This window comes from Salmo salar, chromosome 09 (assembly GCF_965601325.2).
Source record: "Salmo salar chromosome 09, fSalSal1, whole genome shotgun sequence".
NCBI lineage: Eukaryota > Metazoa > Chordata > Actinopteri > Salmoniformes > Salmonidae > Salmo > Salmo salar.
The window spans coordinates 81,015,395-81,036,612 of record NC_138299.1 but is presented as its reverse complement, the minus strand read 5'-3'; the positions used below and the strand labels follow the sequence as shown (position 1 = coordinate 81,036,612).

The following is a 21,218-nucleotide window of genomic DNA, read 5'->3' as shown; positions in this document are numbered from 1 at the left end:
CACTATAATTGTTGTAAATATCTTATAATTTTAAATATGAAATAGAAATGGTGAAATATCACTTTATCTTGGCATTAATAGATGACTTAATAGATAGTAGATTAATAGAATGATGTTAGAAGGGTGAACTCGTATTTTGAAGGGACAGGAAGTGTTGGCTGTGCATTTGGCCAATGACAGGCATTCCACATTTAACCCCATGGAAATATCAAGTGTTTTACTTTTATTTCAGCAAAAAAAGCAAACTAAATGCATGCTCTTCAACCGATCGCTGCCCGCACCTGCCCACCCGTCCAGCATCACTACTCTGGACGGTTCTGACTTAGAATATGTGGACAACTACAAATACCTAGGTATCTGGTTAGACTGTAAACTCTCCTTCCAGACTCACATTAAGCATCTCCAATCCAAAATTAAATCTAGAATCGGCTTCCTATTTCGCAACAAAGCATCCTTCACTCATGCTGCCAAACATACCCTCATAAAACTGACCATCCTGCCGATCCTCGACTTCAGCGATGTCATTTACAATAAGCCTCCAACACTCTACTCAACAAATTGGATGCAGTCTATCACAGTGCCATCCGTTTTGTCACCAAAGCCCCATATACTACCCACCACTGCGACCTGTACACTCTCGTTGGCTGGCCCTCGCTTCATACTAGTCGCCAAACCCACTGGCTCCAGGTCATCTACAAGTCTCTGCTAGGTAAAGCCCCGCCTTATCTCAGCACACTGGTCACTTTAGCAGCACCCACCCGTAGCACGCACTCCAACAGGTACTGGTCGCCCCCAAAGCCTATTCTTCCTTTGGTCGTCTTTCCTTCCAGTTCTCTGCTGCCAATGACTGGAAAGAACTGCAAAAATCACTGAAGCTGGAGACTCAAATCTCCCTCACTAGCTTTAAGCACCAGCTGTCAGAGCAGCTCACAGATCACTGCACCTGTACATAGCCCATCTGTAAACAGCCCATCCAACTACCTCATCCCCAAAACGTATTTATTTATCTTGCTCCTTTGCATCCCGGTATCTCTACTTGCACATTCATCTTCTGCACATCTACCATTCCAGTGTTTAATTGCTATATTGTAATTACTTCGCCACTATGGCCTATTTATTGCCTTATCCTACCTCATTTGTACACACTGTATATAGACTTTTTCTACTGTATTATTGACTGTATGTTTGTATATTAGATGTGTAACTCTGTGTTGTTGTATGTGTTGAACTGCTTTGCTTTATCTTGGCCAGGTCGCAGTTGTAAATGAGAACTTGTTCTCAACTAGCCTACCTGGTTAAATAAAGGTGAAATATATATATTTTTTTAAATACATTTTTCTGTTTAGCAGGTTTTTGAATAAAAAAATAAATGCTGTTTAAGGTTGCAGATTTTTACCTTTTAACTCAGGAAAACAATTGGCCAAAGAGTACACAGACCTATTTTAACACTAAAAAGGGTTTTTCTAAATGACATTAAAATATCCATTTGACATTGTTACGTATATATGGGAACATTGCTTCTGCTTTCTCAAAAATGTTCAAGCATTTATAGCAGTACTTGATCATCACATTTCCAGTGCCTTCAGAAAGTATTCACACCCCTTGACTTTTTCCAAATTTTGTTGTGTTATAGCCTGTCACGCCCTGACCAGGTGAGCTCGGGTATTTTGGGTCAGGGTGTGTCATGTTGGGTATTTTTCCTTGGTTTGTTTTCTATGTTGGCGTTATAGCCTTGTGTTAGCTCTAGGTGTTTATTTCTATGTTGGGTTCTGTCGATTCCCAATCAGAGACAGCTGTCGCTAGTTGTCTCTGATTGGGATCACATTTAAGTTCCTTTTTCCCCCACGCTGTTTGTGGGGTGTTGCCTCTTTGTATTTCGAGCAGTTAACGTATCGGCATTTTCTTGGTTTTGTGTACGTGGTTAATTCAGTGTGAAGAATAAACATGTGTTCGCTCCCAGCTGCGCTTTGGTCCTCTTCCTCATCACCCGACGTCGATCGTTACATAGCCTGAATTTAAAATGGTTAAATTTAGATTTTTTTTGTCACTGGCCTACACACAATACCCCATAATGTCAAAGTGGAATCATGTTTGATTTTTTTGGTACAAATTAATTGTCACAATGTCGACTGAAGGTGGCGCCTCTCCTCGTTCAGGCGGCGCTCGGCGGTCGTCGTCGCCGGCCTACTAGCTGCCACCAATCCTCTTTTCATTTTCTTTTGGTGAGGTCTGCTTTATGTGTGCACCTGTATTGTGTTAGATCGTTAGTGGGGGGGTTATTTAGTCTGTCTGTTTAGATTTGGGGATTGTGCGGGATTGTTTTTGTCTAGGTTGGTTAGGTTGGGGTTTAAGTGTTCCCTCTGCCATTTGCTTGTTTAGGCATACGAGTATTCCTGGGCTGCGCCCCTACTCTGTTTTCGGGCTCTTGCCTTTTGTTGTATTTCGCCCTGCCTTGCCTTTTGTTGGCAGTCTTGGACTGTTGCTTATTAAAAACGTGTTTTCACGGACCTTGGTCTCCTGCGCCTGACTTTACCCCTCCTGCTGCTTTGAGTATCCTGACATTAATACAAATTTAAAAGCTGAAATGTCTTGTGTTAATAAGTATTCAATCCATTTGTTATGGCAAGCCTAAATAAATTCAGTAGTAAAAATGTGCTTAACAAGTTCTGTAATAAGTTGTATGGACTCTGCGTGCAATATTAATGTTTAACATGATTTTTGAATGACTACCCCATCTCTGTAAGGTCCCTCAGTCGAGCAGTGAATTTCAAACCCAGATTCAACCACAAAGACCAGGGAGGTTTTCCAATGCCTCGCAAAGAAGGGCACCTATTGGTAGATGGGTATACATTTTAAAAAGCAGACATGGAATATCCCTTTGAGCATGGTGATGTTATTAATTACACTATGGATGGTGTATCAATACACCTAGTCACTACAAAGATACAGAAGTCATTAACTCAGTTGCCAGAGAGGAAGGAAACCGCTTAGGGATTTCACCATGAAGACAATGGTGACTTAAAGAGTTTAACGGCTGTGATAGGAGAAAACTGAAGATGGATAAACAACATTGTAGTTACTCCACAATACTAATCTACAGTGAGAGAAAAAAGTATTTGATCCCCTGCTGATTTTGTACGTTTGCCCATTGACAAAAAATGATCAGTCTATAATTTTAATGGTAGATTTATTTGAACAGTGAGAGACAGAATAACAACAAAAACATCCATAAAAACGCATGTCAAAAATGTTATAAATTGATTTGCATTTTAATGAGGGAAATAAGTATTTGACCCCCTCTCAATCAGAAAGATTTCTGGCTCCCAGGTGTCTTTTATACAGGTAACGAGCTGAGATTAGGAGCACACTCTTAAAGGGAGTGCTCCTAATCTCAGTTTGTTACCTGTATAAAAGACACCTGTCCACAGAAGCAATCAATCAATCAGATTCCAAACTCTCCACCATGGCCAAGACCAAAGAGCTCTCCAAGGATGTCAGGGACAAGATTGTAGACCTACACAAGGCTGGAATGGGCTACAAGACCATCGCCAAGCAGCTTGGTGAGAAGGTGACAACAGTTGGTGTGATTATTCGCAAATGGAAGAAACACAAAAGAACTGTCAATCTCCCTCGGCCTGGGGCTCCATGCAAGATCTCACCTCGTGGAGTTGCAATGATCATGAGAACGGTGAGGAATCAGCCCAGAACTACACGGGAGGAACTTGTCAATGATCTCAAGGCAGCTGGGACCATAGTCACCAAGAAAACAATTGGTAACACACTACGCCGTGAAGGACTGAAATCCTGCAGCGCCTGCAAGGTCCCCCTGCTCAAGAAAGCACATATACACGCCCGTCTGAAGTTTGCCAATGAACATCTGAATGATTCAGAGGACAACTGGGTGAAAGTGTTGTGGTCAGATGAGACCAAAATGGAGCTTTGGCATCAACTCAACTCGCCGTGTTTGGAGGAGGAGGAATGCTGCCTATGACCCCAAGACTACCATCCCCACTGTCAAACATGGAGGTGGAAACATTATGCTTTGGGGGTGTTTTTCTGCTAAGGGGACAGGACAACTTCACCGCATCAAAGGGACGATGGACAGGGCCATGTACCGTCAAATCTTGGGTGAGAACCTCCTTCCCTCAGCCAGGGCATTGAAAATGGGTCGTGGATGTGTATTCCAGCATGACAATGACCCAAAACACACGGCCAAGGCAACAAAGGAGTGGCTCAAGAAGAAGCACATTAAGGTCCTGGAGTGGCCTAGCCAGTCTCCAGACCTTAATCCCATAGAAAATCTGTGGAGGGAGCTGAAGGTTCGAGTTGCGAAACGTCAGCCTCGAAACCTTAATGACTTGGAGAAGATCCGCAAAGAGGAGTGGGACAGAATCCCTCCTGAGATGTGTGCAAACCTGGTGGCCAACTACAAGAAACGTCTGACCTCTGATTGCCAACAAGGGTTTTGCCACCAAGTACCAAGTCATGTTTTGCAGAGGGATCAAATACTTATTTCCCTCATTAAAATGCAAATAATTTTATAACATTTTTGACATGCGTTTTTCTGGATTTTGTTGTTGTTATTCTGTCTCTCACTGTTCAAATAAACCTACCATTAAAATTATAGACGGATCATTTCTTTATCAGTGGGCAAATGAACAAAATCAGCAGGGGATCAAATACTTTTTTCCCTCACTGTAATTGACAGAGTCAAAAGAAGGAAGCCTGTACAGAATACAAATAATCCAAAACTTGCATCCTGTTTGCAATAAAGCACTAAAGTAAAACTGCAAGAAATGTGGCAAAGAAATTAACTTTATGTCCTGAATACAAAGTGTTATATTTGGGGCAAATCCAACACAACACATCACTGAGTACCACTCCTCATATTATCAAGCATGGTGGTGCCTGCATCATGTTATGGGTATGCTTGTCATCGGCAAGGACTAGGGAGTTTATTATGATAAAATGAAACGGATTAGAGAATTAGAGTGTTCTGCCTCTACATAGTCTGAATCCCAAATGTCACCCTATTCCCGAGTGCAGGTATTCCCAAACATTTGAAGAAAAAAAATGTTTTCTTCACATTTTCAAACAGTGCATTTATATTTTCCAATGGGGCTGTACACATTTGGGTGAGTTTATTTCCCCCACCTGAGTATATATTTTTTCTTTACTTAACTAAGCAAGTCAGTTAAGAACAAATTCTTATTTTCAATGACGGCCTAGGAACAGTGGGTTAACTGTCTTGCTCAGGGGCAGAACAACATATTTTTACCTTGTCAGCTCGGGGATTCAATCTTGCAGCCTTTCGGTTATAAGTCCAATGCTCTAACCACTAGGCTACCAGTGAAATAACAACACAATGTCAAATACAGGTAGCCTAGTCAAATAAAAAACAATCACATTAACCATTACTCTCTCGCGGGAAACCTTCAGTCTTGCACAGACATTTAGAAACGAAACGTGACAATTTGAAAATAAACCACAGGAGTTTTTTGAGCGAGAATAAAGACTACTTTCGAGTCGTAAGACGTATAAAAGCAACAGATACCATTAATAGGAAGGGGCTAGAAGCGTCTTATATGGTGAGGTACCAAATGGCTAGAACAGGCAAGCCCCATACTATTTTGGAGGACTTAATTCTTCCTGCTGCCACGGATATGGCTGGAACAATGCTGGGGGAAAAGGCCAAAAAAACTATACAGACAATGACTTCATCAAACAACACTGTTTCACGACGCATCAGTGACATGGCAGGAGATGTTTTGAAACAATTACTGCTTGGTATACAAGCCAGTGAATTAAATGCTTTACAGCTGGATGAGTCAACAGACATGGCAGGCCTGGCACAGATCCTGGTATATGTCCTTTACGTTTACAGGGGGTCAATTAAGGAAGACATCCTCTTCTGCAAACCACTGGAAACCAGGACAACCGGAGAGGATATTTTTAAAGTACTGGACAGCTTTGTGACATCAAATGGACTTTGGTGGTCAAGATTTGTTGGTATCTGTACTGATGGCGCAAAAGCCATGACAAGAGTGGCTGTGGAGTGGTAACGCGCATGCAAGCAGTTGCTCCCGACGCCACTTGGGTACACTGCAGCATCCACCGAGAGGCTCTTGCTACCAAGGGAATGCCTGACAGCTTGAAATACGTTAAAATGGTTAACATTGTTAAAGCAAGGACCTGAACTATCTGTGTATTTTCTTCATTATGCAATGATATGGGCAGCAACCATGTAACGCTTTTACAACATACAGAAGTGCGCTGGTTATCAAGGGGCAAAGTATTGACACGTTTTTTTTTAAATTGAGAGATGAGCTTCAAGTTTTCTTCACTGACCATAATTTATTCTTGTCTGACCGCTTGCATGATGACGAGTTTCTCACACGAGGTGATGTTGTTTCTCACCTGAATGATCTGAATTTAGGATTACAGGGACTCTCCGCAACTATATTCAATGTGCGGGACAACATTTTGGCTATGATTAAGAAGTTGGAGCTCTTTTCTGTCTGCATTAACAAGGACAACACACAGGTCTTTCCATCATTGCATGATTTTTTGTGTGCAAATGAACTCAAGTTTACGGACAATGTCAAATGTGATATAGCAAAGCACCGAGTGAGCTGGGTGCGCAATTACGCAGGTACTTTCCCGAAACGGACGACACAAACAACTGGATTCGTTATCCCTTTCATGCCCTGCCTCCATTCCACTTACCGATATCTGAAAAAGAGAGACTCATAGAAATTGCAACAAGCAGTTCTGTGAAAATGTAATTTAATCAGAAGCCACTGCCAGATTGTTATTATAGTTGTCACATCCTGACCAGCAGAGGGAGTAGTGGTGTAGTATTTTGGTCAGGACGTGGCAGAAGAAGTCTGTATGTGTTGTCTAGTATGTCTGTTTCTGTGTTAGTCTTGTGACTCCTGATCAGGAACAGCTGGGGATCGTTGTTCCTGATTGAGAGTCATATATTTAGGAGTATGTTTGTCACTTGGGTTTGTGGGTGGTTGTGCTAACACTGCTAGTCCTTTTGTTTGTAGTAAGCCTGTTAGCCTGTCGTGAGTTTCGTGTTTATTGTTTTCCTGTGTATACTTTGCTTTAATTTATTATTCTTTACATTAAAAGATGAGTACCCACATTCCGCCTGCAGTTTGGTCCATTCAACACGGCTTCAACAATTATGACAGAACCACCCACCTAAACAAGACCAAGTAGCGGAAAAAGGAGAGGAACGCTGAGTACATGGACTATGGTGAGAAATGGACCTGGGAGAAGATCTTGGAGGGAAAAGGCTCCTACACTTGGGAGGAGATCCAGGCTGGAAAGGCTCGCCTTCCATGGGGACAGGTGGAAAGAGAGAGGGAGGAACGGCGAAAGGCTGGTGAGGACCGGGAACGCTACCGGGGTACACGACTGGCGAGGAAGCCGGAGAGGCACCCCCAATAAAAAAAATTGGGGGGGGGGGGGGGCACACGAGTAGTTTGGCTAGGCCAAGAAGAGCCATAAGCCAGCTACCCGTGATTATGTGGAGGAGCGTATGGAGTGGAGGGCGCCGTGTTTTGCTGAGGTGCGCACTCTCACCCATACGCACGCACAGTCCGGTGCGCGCCATTCCAGCCGCTCGCAGATGCCGTGCTAGAGTGGGCATCCAGCCTGGTATGAGGATGCCTGCGCAGCGCATATGGTCGCCGGTACGCCTCCTAGGACCAGGCTACCCTACTCCCGCTCTATGCACGGCAACCATCAGGCCCCTGCACAGCCCAGTTCGCCCTGTACCAGCACCCCGCTCGTGCAGGGCTGCTAGTTCCATCCAGCCAGGACGGGTTGTGCAGGCGGTGCGGTGGAAGGACTCTGTGGAAGGAGATCTTCACGGTCTCTGTGGAAGGACATCTTCACAGTCTCTGTGGAAGGAGATCTTCACGGTCTTTTCCTGACAGTTTACTGCCAGACATCTAAGGTGAATACCAATATAAGCCAGTTGCTTAAAGTGGAACTGACAGCGTTTTAACTACTTTGCAGATATGAAGCAAACAGACAATCGTAATATCAGTTAAAAATATACAATTCCCAGTTTACGCTTCAAAACCAACTTTATAAGAGGTTTTAAAAATAGGTTCTATTTGACTCAAACTTCCATGACATACAGTAAAGAATTGTTGGCAGAATACAGTAGATGGATGCAGTTCACTGCATGATTAATATAATTCACCAATACATTTTGGTAGTCATAAAGGTGTTGTCATATTCTTCCTGGGGGTGTAAACGAACAGATTTGGACAAGATTTTATGTTGCTAAAACACTGTCAGTTCCACTTTAAATATGAGCACATGCACACACATAATGTCTCAATTTCACAGACATATCCCATTCATTTTCACTTTATCAATTCAATCCCAGCAGTTAAAAATGTACAGTACAGGATTCAATGGATTACAGCCAATATCACCACTTTACCACATTACAGCCAATATCACCACTTTACCACTTTACCACATTACATCCAATATCACCACATCACCACTTTACCACAGTACCACTTTACCACAGTACCACTTTACCACAGTACCACTTTACCACATTACCACTTTACTACATTACACACAATATCACCACTTTACTCCCATTCTGGAGTGTTTTCTAACAGCCAGGATTAGCATGTGCAGAACTGTGTGTGTGTGCTGCTCTAACCTCAGCCTTGCATGTGTGTGTGTCACACTAACCATGGGCTGTGTGTGCTGTACAGTGGCAGGGTTAGAGGTTCCAAGCCCGTTCTATTCATTCTATTTCTATGGGCATGAGAGGGTCCTCTCTCCTGGGGTCCCGTGGTCCTCCTTGGGCCGCACTGAGGCCTGCCTGCATCCAGCTGTTTATTTTTCAAAGGGAAGAATGTGCGAGTCAGCCAAGCTCTAAACAGGGTGCTTTTATAAAGCTAACTTTAATAAGATGGCCGATGAGAGACAAGGAGGTAAAAGGGCCCGAGTGTGGTGTCTGTGCGTCTGTGTGTGTGTCTGTGTGTGTATGTGCGCATATACCACCCAGGGTTCAGTGAAGCCCCCATCACACATACACAAACATGCCTTTTCACCCCACCTGGCAGAGAAGGACGTCAGTCACCCCCTCACCCCTACTCCCTCTGGTCTCTCTGACCAAGCCCCCCCCTCCCCCCTCCACCACATTTCCTGGGCTTAGTTTTGGATTGTTTAAAAGGTCATTAGTAATACTTATAGGGCCCTGTGGCGGTGTATATGAACCTTACAGCCTGTTTTACTATGGCTTTAAAATCAAACGCAGCCCTAGGAAGGGTGTTAGATCAAGTGAGGTTCTACACAGGCTGGCCAGCCCTGTCTTCTCCCCCTCTATCCTCCCTGGTTCTCCTGGCTGGCCAGCCCTGTCTTCTCCTCCTCTATCCTCCCTGGTTCTCCTGGCTGGCCAGCCCTGTCTTCTCCTCCTCTATCCTCCCTTGTTCTCCTGGCTGGCCAGCCCTGTCTTCTCTCCCTCTATCCTCCCTTGTTCTCCTGGCTGGCCAGCCCTGTCTTCTCCTCCTCTATCCTCCCTGGTTCTCCTGGCTGGCCAGCCCTGTCTTCTCCCCCTCTATCCTCCCTGGTTCTCCTGGCTGGCCAGCCCTGTCTTCTCCCCCTCTATCCTCCCTGGTTCTCCTGGCTGGCCAGCCCTGTCTTCTCCTCCTCTATCCTCCCTGGTTCTCCTGGCTGGCCAGCCCTGTCTTCTCCTCCTCTATCCTCCCTGGTTCTCCTGGCTGGCCAGCCCTGTCTTCTCCCCCTCTATTCTCCCTGGTTCTCCTGGCTGGCCAGCCATGTCTTCTCCCCCTCTGTTCTCCTGGCTAGCCAGCCCTGTCTTCTCCCCCTCTATCCTCCCTGGTTCTCCTGGCTGGCCAGCCCTGTCTTCTCCTCCTCCATCCTCCCTTGTTCTCCTGGCTGGCCAGCCCTGTCTTCTCCTCCTCTATCCTCCCTGGTTCTCCTGGCTGGCCAGCCCTGTCTTCTCCTCCTCTATATCCTCCCTGTTTCTCCTGGCTGGCCAGCCCTGTCTTCTCCTCCTCTATCCTCCTTGGTTCTCCTGGCTGGCCAGCCCGGTCTTCTTCTCCTCTATTCTCCCTTGTTCTCCTGGCTCTCCAGCCCTGTCTTCAACTCCTCTATCCTCCCTGGTTCTCCTGGCTGGCCAGCCCGGTCTTCTTCTCCTCTATCCTCCCTTGTTCTCCTGGCTGGCCAGCCCTGTCTTCAACTCCTCTATCCTCCCTGGTTCTCCTGGCTGGCCAGCCCCAACTCTTAACCAGGCCTAAGTAGTAGGAGGAGGCTGGGTTGGGAGAGTCCCTACTCTACCTGTCTCTCCAGGGCTGGAGGTTGAGTGAGACAGGTCTGCTTTCCCTCTCTCTAATGAAGTGTTAGAGAGCCCTTATCTGATTAAATTTGATCTGATCGCACAGCAACTGTTCTAACCTCTGACACGCATGTATGCAGGGACGTACGCACAAACACACACACATACTTCAGTAGAGTAAGCTCTCCATGAGGGGGGGGGGGGGGGGGGGTAGTGGACCTAGCTAGGCCCTTAACAATGGGTGTGGTTGACATGTACTGTATGTATATTTGGGTGGGTGCCCCTAACCTATATACCACGCAGTGGCGGATTTAGGTATAGGCGACATGGGCAGTCGCCAAGGGCAGCATCTTGCCGGGGGTGGCACGGGGCGCCCGCACAACTTTTTTGAATGGTGACATTTGTGCGATCAGTTTTCTATCGCTCATTTGCACATCACGTCAATGATATCATGTTACCGTGTGGGACTGTGTGGGTCAATTAACCTTGTCAGAGTGTTGTGATCTAGGCAGGCTACTGCCTGGGAAGGTCTCCCACTCAGAAGTACGAGATGGGGCGGGGGTAGGTTGACCTCAGGTCTACCCACTGGAAGCCCGAGGAAGGGGGAGTGGGGGAATCTATCAAACAGCGCACCCATAACATTGTACAGTCCAAATGCAATTAGTAAAATCAGTCACACTATGAAATGCTACCAAATAAATAAAGCTCTGAAGGGGGTGTTCACCCAGGGAGCCATACAAGCTAGAACTGCCACTGATACCACAGCTGTTAAAAGGGCTTTCATGCAAAATACAGAGATGTTCCCTTCACTCTGCTACAGACTACACATGGCTTTCATAAAGTGCAAGTGTGTGTGTGTGTGTGTGTGTTGTGTGCATGGATAGTGTTAATTGCAAACACCTGAACATCTTAAACTGACAGACTGAGTGACATGCTTGCCTTGAGCCTTATAGCTCCTAGGCTGACACTGTAGCTGAGTATAACAGTGTCATGATCCTGCCTTCACTGCAGTGACACGTGTTTTTTCTAGACTCCTGGCCCCCCACATTGCATGACAATGCATTTATATTTTTTTGCAGACACACTCACACTTACACCCAGAGTGACTACAGTCAGTACCATAGATCCACATTCAAATAATGATACTAAAACAGCTATTAAACCGTCATTATTAATTGGTAATTGTTATACCTACATGAGCCCATAGGGGGCGGTGGATCAGCCTGCTGAGGGCTAAGCTCCTTGGTGAGGAGATTGCTGCAGAGACAGAATGACCTCACACACACACAGAAATGACTCAGTGTGTGCTGTGGTCGGAGAGAGCGTTAGGTTTCAGGTGGCGAGCGTGGGTGCTAAAGTGAGAGGGGCTCGACTTACAGAGCCGTGCCGAGATCGTTTCAGCCCCTCAAAGGACCAGGGACCGACAGACTTCCTGACTCACACACATACAGGGCGCTCTGATGTACACACACATACACGCTGGTACGGAAACACGCATGCAAGCACACACACTGCACACAATAAGACACACACACACACACACACACACACACACACACACACACACACACAGTCTGCAAGCATGCATACACACAGTGACATATACTAATCAAATACAGTACATGTGTGGGAACAGCAGCCAGGACCCACCAGATCAAGGACGGTGGGAGATGCCTTAAACCGACCACTAGGAGCAACGGTGAGCACTATTACCATCAAGTAGGCTTGTGGCTTGCTGAGGCGCTGTGGATGGGGATGGAGGGCAGGCGAAAGCCACAAGCTCCGGCTCTGAGGATTGCAGGTCCTATTCCAGTGCTAGACACTAGTTTAAATGTTTTGGTTTTAACCCTATCCCAAACCTTAACCCTTAAATTAACATTCCAATGGGAATTAATGCCTAAACGTAACCAACAAACGTTGAATACTGAAGTCAGACGGTGAGAACAGACTAAGAAAGCAGAGGACTCAACAAACCCCATGCTCATCGGCTGACATTCATCTGAAATATACACATCAGCTGACCAATTAACTTAACAACGCTGGACAAAGATGGGCTAATTGTTAAGAGATGGTGAAAATGTGGCTAAGGGCTGTTTGGTTGCATTTAAGACACTCACATTTCAGCTAAGAATGTATAAACACAATGCTTTAGGGCTAAATAGAGAAAAAAATTAAGATCTTTAAATAGATTGTCACGGGTGTCGTAGGGTAAAGACCAAGACGCAGCGGGAAAATATATACTCATCTTTTTTATTTGGTGAAGAAGGAAAACACAATAAACGTATACAAAACACAAACGAACTGGACAGTCTTGTCAGGCACACAGCTAAACAAGCACAATCTCCCACAAACTAACAGGTGAAAACAGGCGACCTAAGTATGACTCTCAATCAGCAACAACGATGTACAGCTGTTCCTGATTGAGAGCCACACCAGGCCAACACAGAAATACAACACTAGACCAGCCCCCTAGAAATACAATACAAGAACATACCCAACAACCCGGAATACCTAAATCAAACACCCCATCTTACATAAATACATATCTAATAAACCCTGAACGACTTAAATCAAATACCCTTTCTACATAGATACACCACTAAACTCAGAAACACTCTACACAAAATAACCCTCTATATAAACACTTAACCAAAAACATGTACAACAAATATCCTCTGCCACGTCCTGATCAAACTACAATAACAAATAGGCCCTTTACTGGTCAGGACGTGACATAGATTCAGAATATATTCCGAAACCAGAGGAACCATAGTGAAACCACATTGATTACACAGTCATTTTGTATAATGAACTATAGAATAAAACCAAACATCGGAAATAATACAATACCAACCTAATTACATGAAAATCATGAGTAATCACATTACTTTTACAAGACCAGGTTACTATAACACTCTATACTACGATCAATGAGATGATGTACATAGGAAGTAAAACAGTAGGACTTTCTGCTTTGTCTCTCCTAATTGAGTACATACTGAACAGGCCTCCAACAAACAGCAGAGAGAACCAACAGGAGGACCGACGCCTTGTCAGGGACCAAGTACACAGCAGAGCCACCCGTGGGCCTGGAATGTTTTTGAAGGTGCTCCAGAAATTACGGCATGTGAACGCTTTCACCTGTTCTGGAACCTCTGCCATTCCCACAGGGTCAGTAGAAACCAGGCTGGAGACAGAGGAGACGAGCCATCCAACTACAGAAATCAGCAAGAAAATCGCCCTGCATGCACGTGCACACACACACACACACACACACACCCTTCTATTTTACTCTTCCTCAAAGACAGGGCTTTCTCAGTCATGGTGAATTAGGACCCCGCTCTGTACTTCACAAGTTCAGAGGAAAAGCTCTCGTGTCAACGATTTAGATAAGTAACAATAACAACTTCAAGGGAACAGTCAGTCATGTTCACACATTATCAAACTGGGTCCTACAGTAGAAGAAACATGCATGGCAAATACTGAAACTTGAATTTTCCCCAAAACAGGGAACTTCCAGGATTACTCATCAGTTACGATTAGAGAAATGCATGAATAGCCGACGACTGGTCGTGTTTGTGTGTCTGTGTTTAATAATAATAATCATCTGTTGTTGTGTGTGCCTACGTGTTTGTGTGTATCTCACTGTTTTACCAGACTATCACAGGCCATGTAATATACACCACACGCCAAACATGGCCAAACTTGGCATATCGATGGAACGTCTAGGGTAGGGGGCAGCATTCGGAATTTTAGATGAAAAGCGTGCCCAAATTAAACTGCCTGCTACTCAGGCCCAGAAGCTAGGATATGCATATAAGCGGTAGATTTGGATAGAAAACACTCTAAAGTTTCCAAAACTGTTAAAACCTGTTGAGGACAGACGTTCCGCTAGCGGAACGCCTAGCCAATATCCAATGGCACAGCGTGGCGCGAAATACAAAACCTCAAAAATCCAATAATTTCAATTTCTCAAAAATACAACTATTTTACACCATTTTAAAGATACACTTCTCCTTAATCCAACCACATTGTCCGATTTCAAAAAGGCTTTACAGCGAAAGCAAAACATTAGATTATGTTAGGAGAGTACGTAGACCAAAATAACCACACAGCCATTTTCCAAGCAAGAATATATGTCAATAAAACCCAAAACACAGCAAAATGAAGCACTAACCTTTGATGATCTTCATCAGATGACACTCCTAGGACATTATGTTACACAATACATGTATGTTTTGTTCAATCAAGTTCATATTTCTATCCAAAAACAGCATTTTACATTGGCACGTGATGTTCAGAAAATGTATTCCCACCAAAAACTCCCGGTGAATTTACAAAAATACTCATCATAAACGTTGACAAAATACATAACAATTATTTTAAGAATTATAGATACAGAACTCCTTTATGCAACCGCTGTGTCAGATTTTAAAATAGCTTTACGGAGAAAGCACATTTTTAAATATTCTGAGTACATAGCTCGCCATCACGGCGAGCTATTCAGACACCCGCCAAGTTCGGGGCAACCTAAACTCAGAATTAGTATTAGAAATATGCTTTTACCTTTTCTGATCTTCGTCAGAACGCACTCCCAGGACTGCTACTTCCACAAGAAATGTTGTTTTTGTTCGAAATAATCCATAGTTATGTCCAAATACCTCCGTTTTGTTCGTGCGTTCAGGTCACTATCCAAAGGGTAATGCGTGAGCATAATTCGAGACACAAAAAATCAAAATGTTCCATTACCGTACTTAGAAGCATGTCAAACGCTGTTTAAAATCAATTTTTATAGTATTTTTAACGTAAAATTGCGATAATATTCCAACCGGACAATAGCGTATTCATTCAAGGAGAAAAAGAAAAAACAGCGTGCTCACGGGAACGCGCATATCCAATCCCTTTGTTGCCAGGCAGACCACTCAGTAACTGAGCTCCTATACTCTGCCCAGTGACAGTAGAAGGCTCAAACCACTTTCTGAAGGCTTTAGACAGCCAATGGAAGCCTTAGAAAGTGCAACGTAACAGCACAGATACTGTAGTTTCAAAAGGGACTAGAAAGAAGAACTACAATTCTCAGATCCTCCACTTTCTGGTTGACTTTTTCTCAGGTTTTTGCCTGCCATATGAGTTCTGTTATACTCACAGACACCATTCAAACAGTTTTAGAAACTTTAGAGTGTTTTCCATCCAAATCTACTAATTATATGCATATTCTCGTTTCTGGGCAAGAGTAGTAACCAGTTTAAATCGGGTACGTTTTTTATCCGGCTGTGAAAATACTGCCCCCTAGCCCCAACAGGTTAAACAAAGCACGTGTGTCCATGTATGCTGATGATTCAACAATATATGCATCAGCAACCACAGCTAAATGAAGTCACTGAAACGCTTAAGAAAGAGTTGCAATTTTGGAATGGGTGGTCAGTAATAAACTGGTCCTGAACATGTCTAAAACTAAGAGCAGTTTACCTTAGATTGTAAACTATCATGGCCAAAACATATAGATTCAATGGTTGATGGGGAGCGGTCTGTCCGTAATAAAGATATGCTCTGCTTTTTTGACACCACACTCCAAAAAGCAAGTTCTGCAGGTTCTAGTTTTGTCTTATCTTGATTATTGTCCAGTTGTGTGGTCGAGTGCTGCAAGGAAAGACCTAGTTAAGCTGCAGCTGGCCCAGAACAGAGCGGCATGTCTTGCTCTTCATTGTAATCAGAGGGCTTATATAAATACTATGCATGCCAGTATCTCTTGGCTAAGAGTTGAGGAGAGACTGACTGCATCACTTCTTTTTATAAGAAACATTAATGTGTTGAAAATCCCAAATTGTTTGCATAGTCAACTTACACACGGCTCTGACACACATACTTATCCCACCGAGACATGCCACCAGGGGTCTTTTCACAGTCGCCAAATCCAGAACAAATTCAAGAAAGTGTACAGTATTATATAGAGCCATTATTGCATGGAACTCTGTACCATCTCATATTGCTCAAAAGAACAGCAAAACTGGTTTAAAAAAACAGATAAAGCAACACCTCACGGCACAACGCCTCTCCCCCATGTGACCTAGATAGTTTGTGTGTATGTATTGTTATTGATATCTAGGCTACATATGCCTTTTTTAAATTTTTATTGATGTAGTTCTGTCCTGTTCTTGTCTATTCATGTTCTGTATTATGTCATGTTTTGTGTGGACCACAGGAAGAGTAGCTGCTGCTTTTGCAACAGGTAATGGAGATCCTAATCAATTACCTACAGGCTTAACAACACCAATCCTTTACACTGAATACACACCTCGAAACTTGGGATGTTGTCAACAACTGTCAAAATCACCTGGCGGTAGAGAGAGCTCAACGCACTCTTCTGGATTCCTTCTACACATAGCCAACCCAGCATTAACCGACACTAGTGTAAAACGGTCCAGCCTGTGTGTGAGCGCATGTCTGTGTGAGTGTGTTTGAATACATGTGATGTTCATGTGATGTTCATGTGTTGCGTGCATAGAGGCTTTGATAAACATGATCTAACCACGAGCCAATAGGAGAGAAGAAAGAGACGTACCTGGTGGGCAGGAACACTCTTGTGGGATGTCCCTCGCCATGCGCAGCTTGGGCATCACTTCACTCAGTCTCTGGAGAGAGAGAGAGAGAGAGAGAGAGAGAGAGAGAGAGAGAGAGAGAGAGAGAGAGAGAAACAGACAGAGAGAAACAGACAGAGAGAAACAGACAGAGAGAGAGAGAGAGTGAGGCTCTGAAACAATGCAAACTTTATGTAGAAACATTCATATATCAGACTTATAGGGGAAAGTGAAGCCCAGGATTGAGGATTACTGCACATTCCAGTTGATAGTTCTCCCTCACCCTCCATTTGGCAAATCTGACCATAATTATATCCTCCTGATTCCTGCTTACAAGCAAAAACTAAAGCAGGAAGCACCAGTGACTTGGTCAATAAAAAAGTGGCCAGATGAAGCAGATGCTAAGCTACAGGACTGTTTGCTAGCACGGACTGGAATATGTTCCGGGATTCTTCCGATGGCATTGAGGAGTACACCACATCAGTCACTGACTTTATCAATAAGTGCATCGATGACGTCGTCCCCACAGTACATACCCCAACCAGAAGCCATGGATTACAGGCAACATCTGCACTGAGCTAAAGGGTAGAGCTGCCGCTTTCAAGGAGCGGAACTCTAGCTTATAAGAAATCCCGCGACGCCCGCCAACGAACCATGAAACAGGCAAAGCTTCAATACAAGACAAAGATTGAATCGTACTACACCGGCTCTGACGCTCGTTGGATGCGGCAGGGCTTGCAAACTATTACAGACTACAAAGAGAAGCACAGCCACGAGCTGCCCAGTGACACGAGCCTGTGGTACCAGATGAGCTAAATTATTTCTATGCTCACTTCAAGGCAAGTAACAATGAAAAATGCATGACAGCATCAGCTGTCCTGGGTGACTGTGTGATCACGCTCTCAGTAGCCGATGTTAGTAAGACCTTAAAACAGGTCAACATTCACAAGGCCGCAGGGCCAGCTGGATTACCAGGATGTGTACTCCGAGCATGCGCTGACCAACTGGCAAGTGTCTTCACTGAGATTTTCAACCTGTCCCTGACCGTAATACCAACATATTTCAAGCAGACCACTACAGTCCCTGTGCCCAAGAACGCTAAGTTAACCTGCCTAAATCATTACCGACCCTTGGCACTCACGTCTGAAGCCATGAAGTGCTTTGAAAGGCTGGTCATGGCTCACATCAACACCATTATCCCAGAAACCCAAGACCCACTCCAATTCGCATACTGCCCCAACAGATCCACAGATGACGCAATCTCAATCGCACTCCACACTGCCCTTTCCCACCTGGACAAAAGGAACACCTACGTGAGAATGCTATTAGTTGACTACAGCTCAGCGTTCAACATCATAGCGCACTCAAATCTCATCACTAAGCTAAGGACCCTGGGACTAAACACCTCCCTATGCAACTAGATCCTGGTCTTCCTGACGGGCCGCCCCCAGGTGGTAAGGGTAGGTAACAACACATCCACCACGCTGAACCTCAACACAGCTGCCCCTCAGGGGTGCGTACTCAGTCCCCTCCTGTACTCCCTGTTCAACCATGACTGCATGGCCAGGCATGACTCCAACACCATCATCAAGTTTGCTGATGACACAACAGTGGTAGGCCTGATCACCTACAACAATGAGACAGCCAATAGGGAGGAGGTCAGAGACCTGGCTGTGTGGTGCCAGGACTACAACCTCTCCCTCAACGTGATCAAGAAAAAGGAGATTATCGTGGACCAAAGGAAAAGGAGGACCGAGCACGCCCCCATTCTCATCAACGGGGCTGTAGAGGAGCAGGTTGAGAGCTTCAAGTTCCTTGGTGTCCACATCACCAACAAACTATCATGGTCCAAACACACTAAGACAGTCGTGAAGAGGGCACAACAAAGCCTATTCCCCCTCAGGAGACTGAAAAGTTTTGGCATGGGTCCCGAGATCCTCAAAAGGTTCTACAGCTGCACCATCAACAGCATTGTGACTGGTTGCATCACCGCCTGGTATGGCAACTGCTCGGCCTCCGACCGCAAGGCACTACAGAGGGTAGTGCGTACGGCCCAGTACATCACTGGGGCCAGGCTTCCTCCCATCCAGGACCTCTATACCAGGCGATGTCAGAGGAAGGCCCTAAAAATTGTCAAAGACTTCAACCTCCCTAGTTATAGACTGTTCTCTCTGTTACCGCACGGCAAGTGGTACCAGAGCGCCATGTCTAGGTCCAAAAGGCTTCTTTACAGCTTCTACCCCCAAGCCATAAGACTCCTGAACAGTTAATCAAAGGGCTACCCAGACTATTTGCATTGCCCCCCTCCCCTCTCTTTTTACGTTGCTGCTACTCTCTGTTTATTATCTATGCATAGTCACTTTAACTCTACCTACAGTTACATATTACCTCAATTACCTAGACTAACCGGTGCCCCTGCACAATGACTCTGTACCAGTACCCCCTGTATATAGCCTCACTGTTGTTATATTACTGCTGCTGTTTAACATTTTGTTACTTTTATTTTCTATTTTTTAACTTAACACTTATTTTTCTTAAAACTGCATTGTTATTTAAGGGCTTGTAAGTAAGAATTTCACTGTATTCGGCACATGTGACAAATACATTTGTATTTTATTTGATTAGTTACAAGAAGACTAAATAAAGCCACCGCTATGCAATGAGACACAAGAGTGAATAATGTGGCACGTAATATGGGGACAAATCATTATTGTTATGACTTATAAAAGGACATGAATCTCTTTAGGCATCTATCATTGTGTAGCACCTTGGTAATATGAATATAATAAAATAAAGTATAAAGTTAAGGTAATTACTTTATGATCATTTTAACAGTTCAGGTAAGTAATGGATGTAACATTTAAAAAAATCACCAGGTTTTCAATGACCTGTCCTTATTCAGTTATCAAGAGGCAACTTTTTGAGAGAGAGCCTATCTAACAGCTTTTTTCAAAGAGATATGGTGAAAAAGGCTACTGTCATAGCACACAGACAGGCAGTAGGTATCTGCAAGCTTTACATCAGTTATCTTTCATCAGGCAATAACTGACAGAAGGAATCAATCACATAGCAGCGCCTTGATCAATACAGTCCGTCGTCTAAGGAATCTATATCAGTCATGTTACTGTCATTGCGCGCAACATTACGCACGGCATTTACTCTGGCTAAACTTCATGGATACAAGCAGGAAGCTCGTGAATCAAAATCAGTAGGAATACACTTTGATATGTTCACTGTTACATTTTAAATGTCCCCAAACAACGGAGTGTAGCCTACCTCTTGCAGTAGCGTCTCGATAGATCTCCTCAGCGCCTGTATTACAGTCCCATCCTCGCGCATGAAGGCGCTCTCCGGCGGGTTGAAAACTGTGTTTTTCTCCATCTCCAGCGCATGCAGTCGGTTCTCCAGTTGGTACGTCTTTAAGCTCACGAGCAGGCACACGGCTATGGAGCTCACGGACAACATGAAACACACTATCGTAGGGAACCCCACCAGACAGCGCATGAGAAGGGACCTGGGCACGCATGGACGGAGCGCTGCCTTGCTCTGCCGGTTATCCACTGTTGAATCCATAACTTTAACTCCCAGTTAGAAAACAAATGGTATTGGTGAATTTATCAATATGCGAATTTAGTAACTGAACTCTGTCAAACGTTGTAGTGTACTGGTGCTGCACATTCAACTCACCCTAACACTGCACCGGGTTCAAAGTGGTGTCCGAAATTAGCCTTGGAACAACAGCCTGAAATGTCGAGCGTGTTTCGCGTGGCTTGCATATGGCAGACCCAGATGGGAGCAATCTGGATGAGGACCAGAGAAGTTGCGTCCTCGATCCCAGGTCGTTTTGTTCCTCTGCTAGAGTGGATAGATGAGATGGGCAATTAGGCAACAGTCACGTTTCTTCTTTTAAAAAAGTAGCATGTTCGGCTAGTTGAGATGCGCCCGCCCTGTGGACCACGTGGGGATGCAGTCTACAGAGGAAGATAAACTCAGCAAAAAAAGAAACGTCCCTTTTTCAGGACCCTGTCTTTCAAAGATAATTCGTAAAATCCAAATAACTTCACAGATCTTCATTGTAAAGGGTTTAAACACTGTTTCCCATGTTTGTTCAATGAACCATAAACAATTAATGAACATGCACCTGTGGAATGTCGTTAAGACACTAACAGATTATAGATGGTAGGCAATTAAGGTCACAGTTATGAAAATGTAGGACACTAAAGAGGCCTTTCTACTGACTCTGAAAAACATCAAAAGAAAGATGCCCCGGGTCCCTGCTCATCTACGTGAACGTG

At 44.5% G+C, this 21,218-nt stretch overlaps 1 protein-coding gene across 1 annotated transcript in view; it reads right to left on the bottom strand.

Annotated features, from left to right (window-relative positions):
- LOC145857953 (collagen alpha-1(XXV) chain) overlaps positions 1-21,004 on the bottom strand; it is a 179,687-nt gene extending 158,683 nt beyond the window's left edge. Inside the window, exons 1-2 of the mRNA XM_082955512.1 lie at positions 20,200-21,004; positions 16,908-16,977 (exon numbers count right to left, since the gene is read on the bottom strand). Of these exons, the coding sequence (XP_082811638.1) occupies positions 16,908-16,977; positions 20,200-20,496 (367 nt within the window). The 5' untranslated portion in view covers positions 20,497-21,004. The remainder of the gene's footprint in view (positions 1-16,907; positions 16,978-20,199) is intronic.
- Between the last annotated feature and the right edge of the window lie 214 nt (positions 21,005-21,218).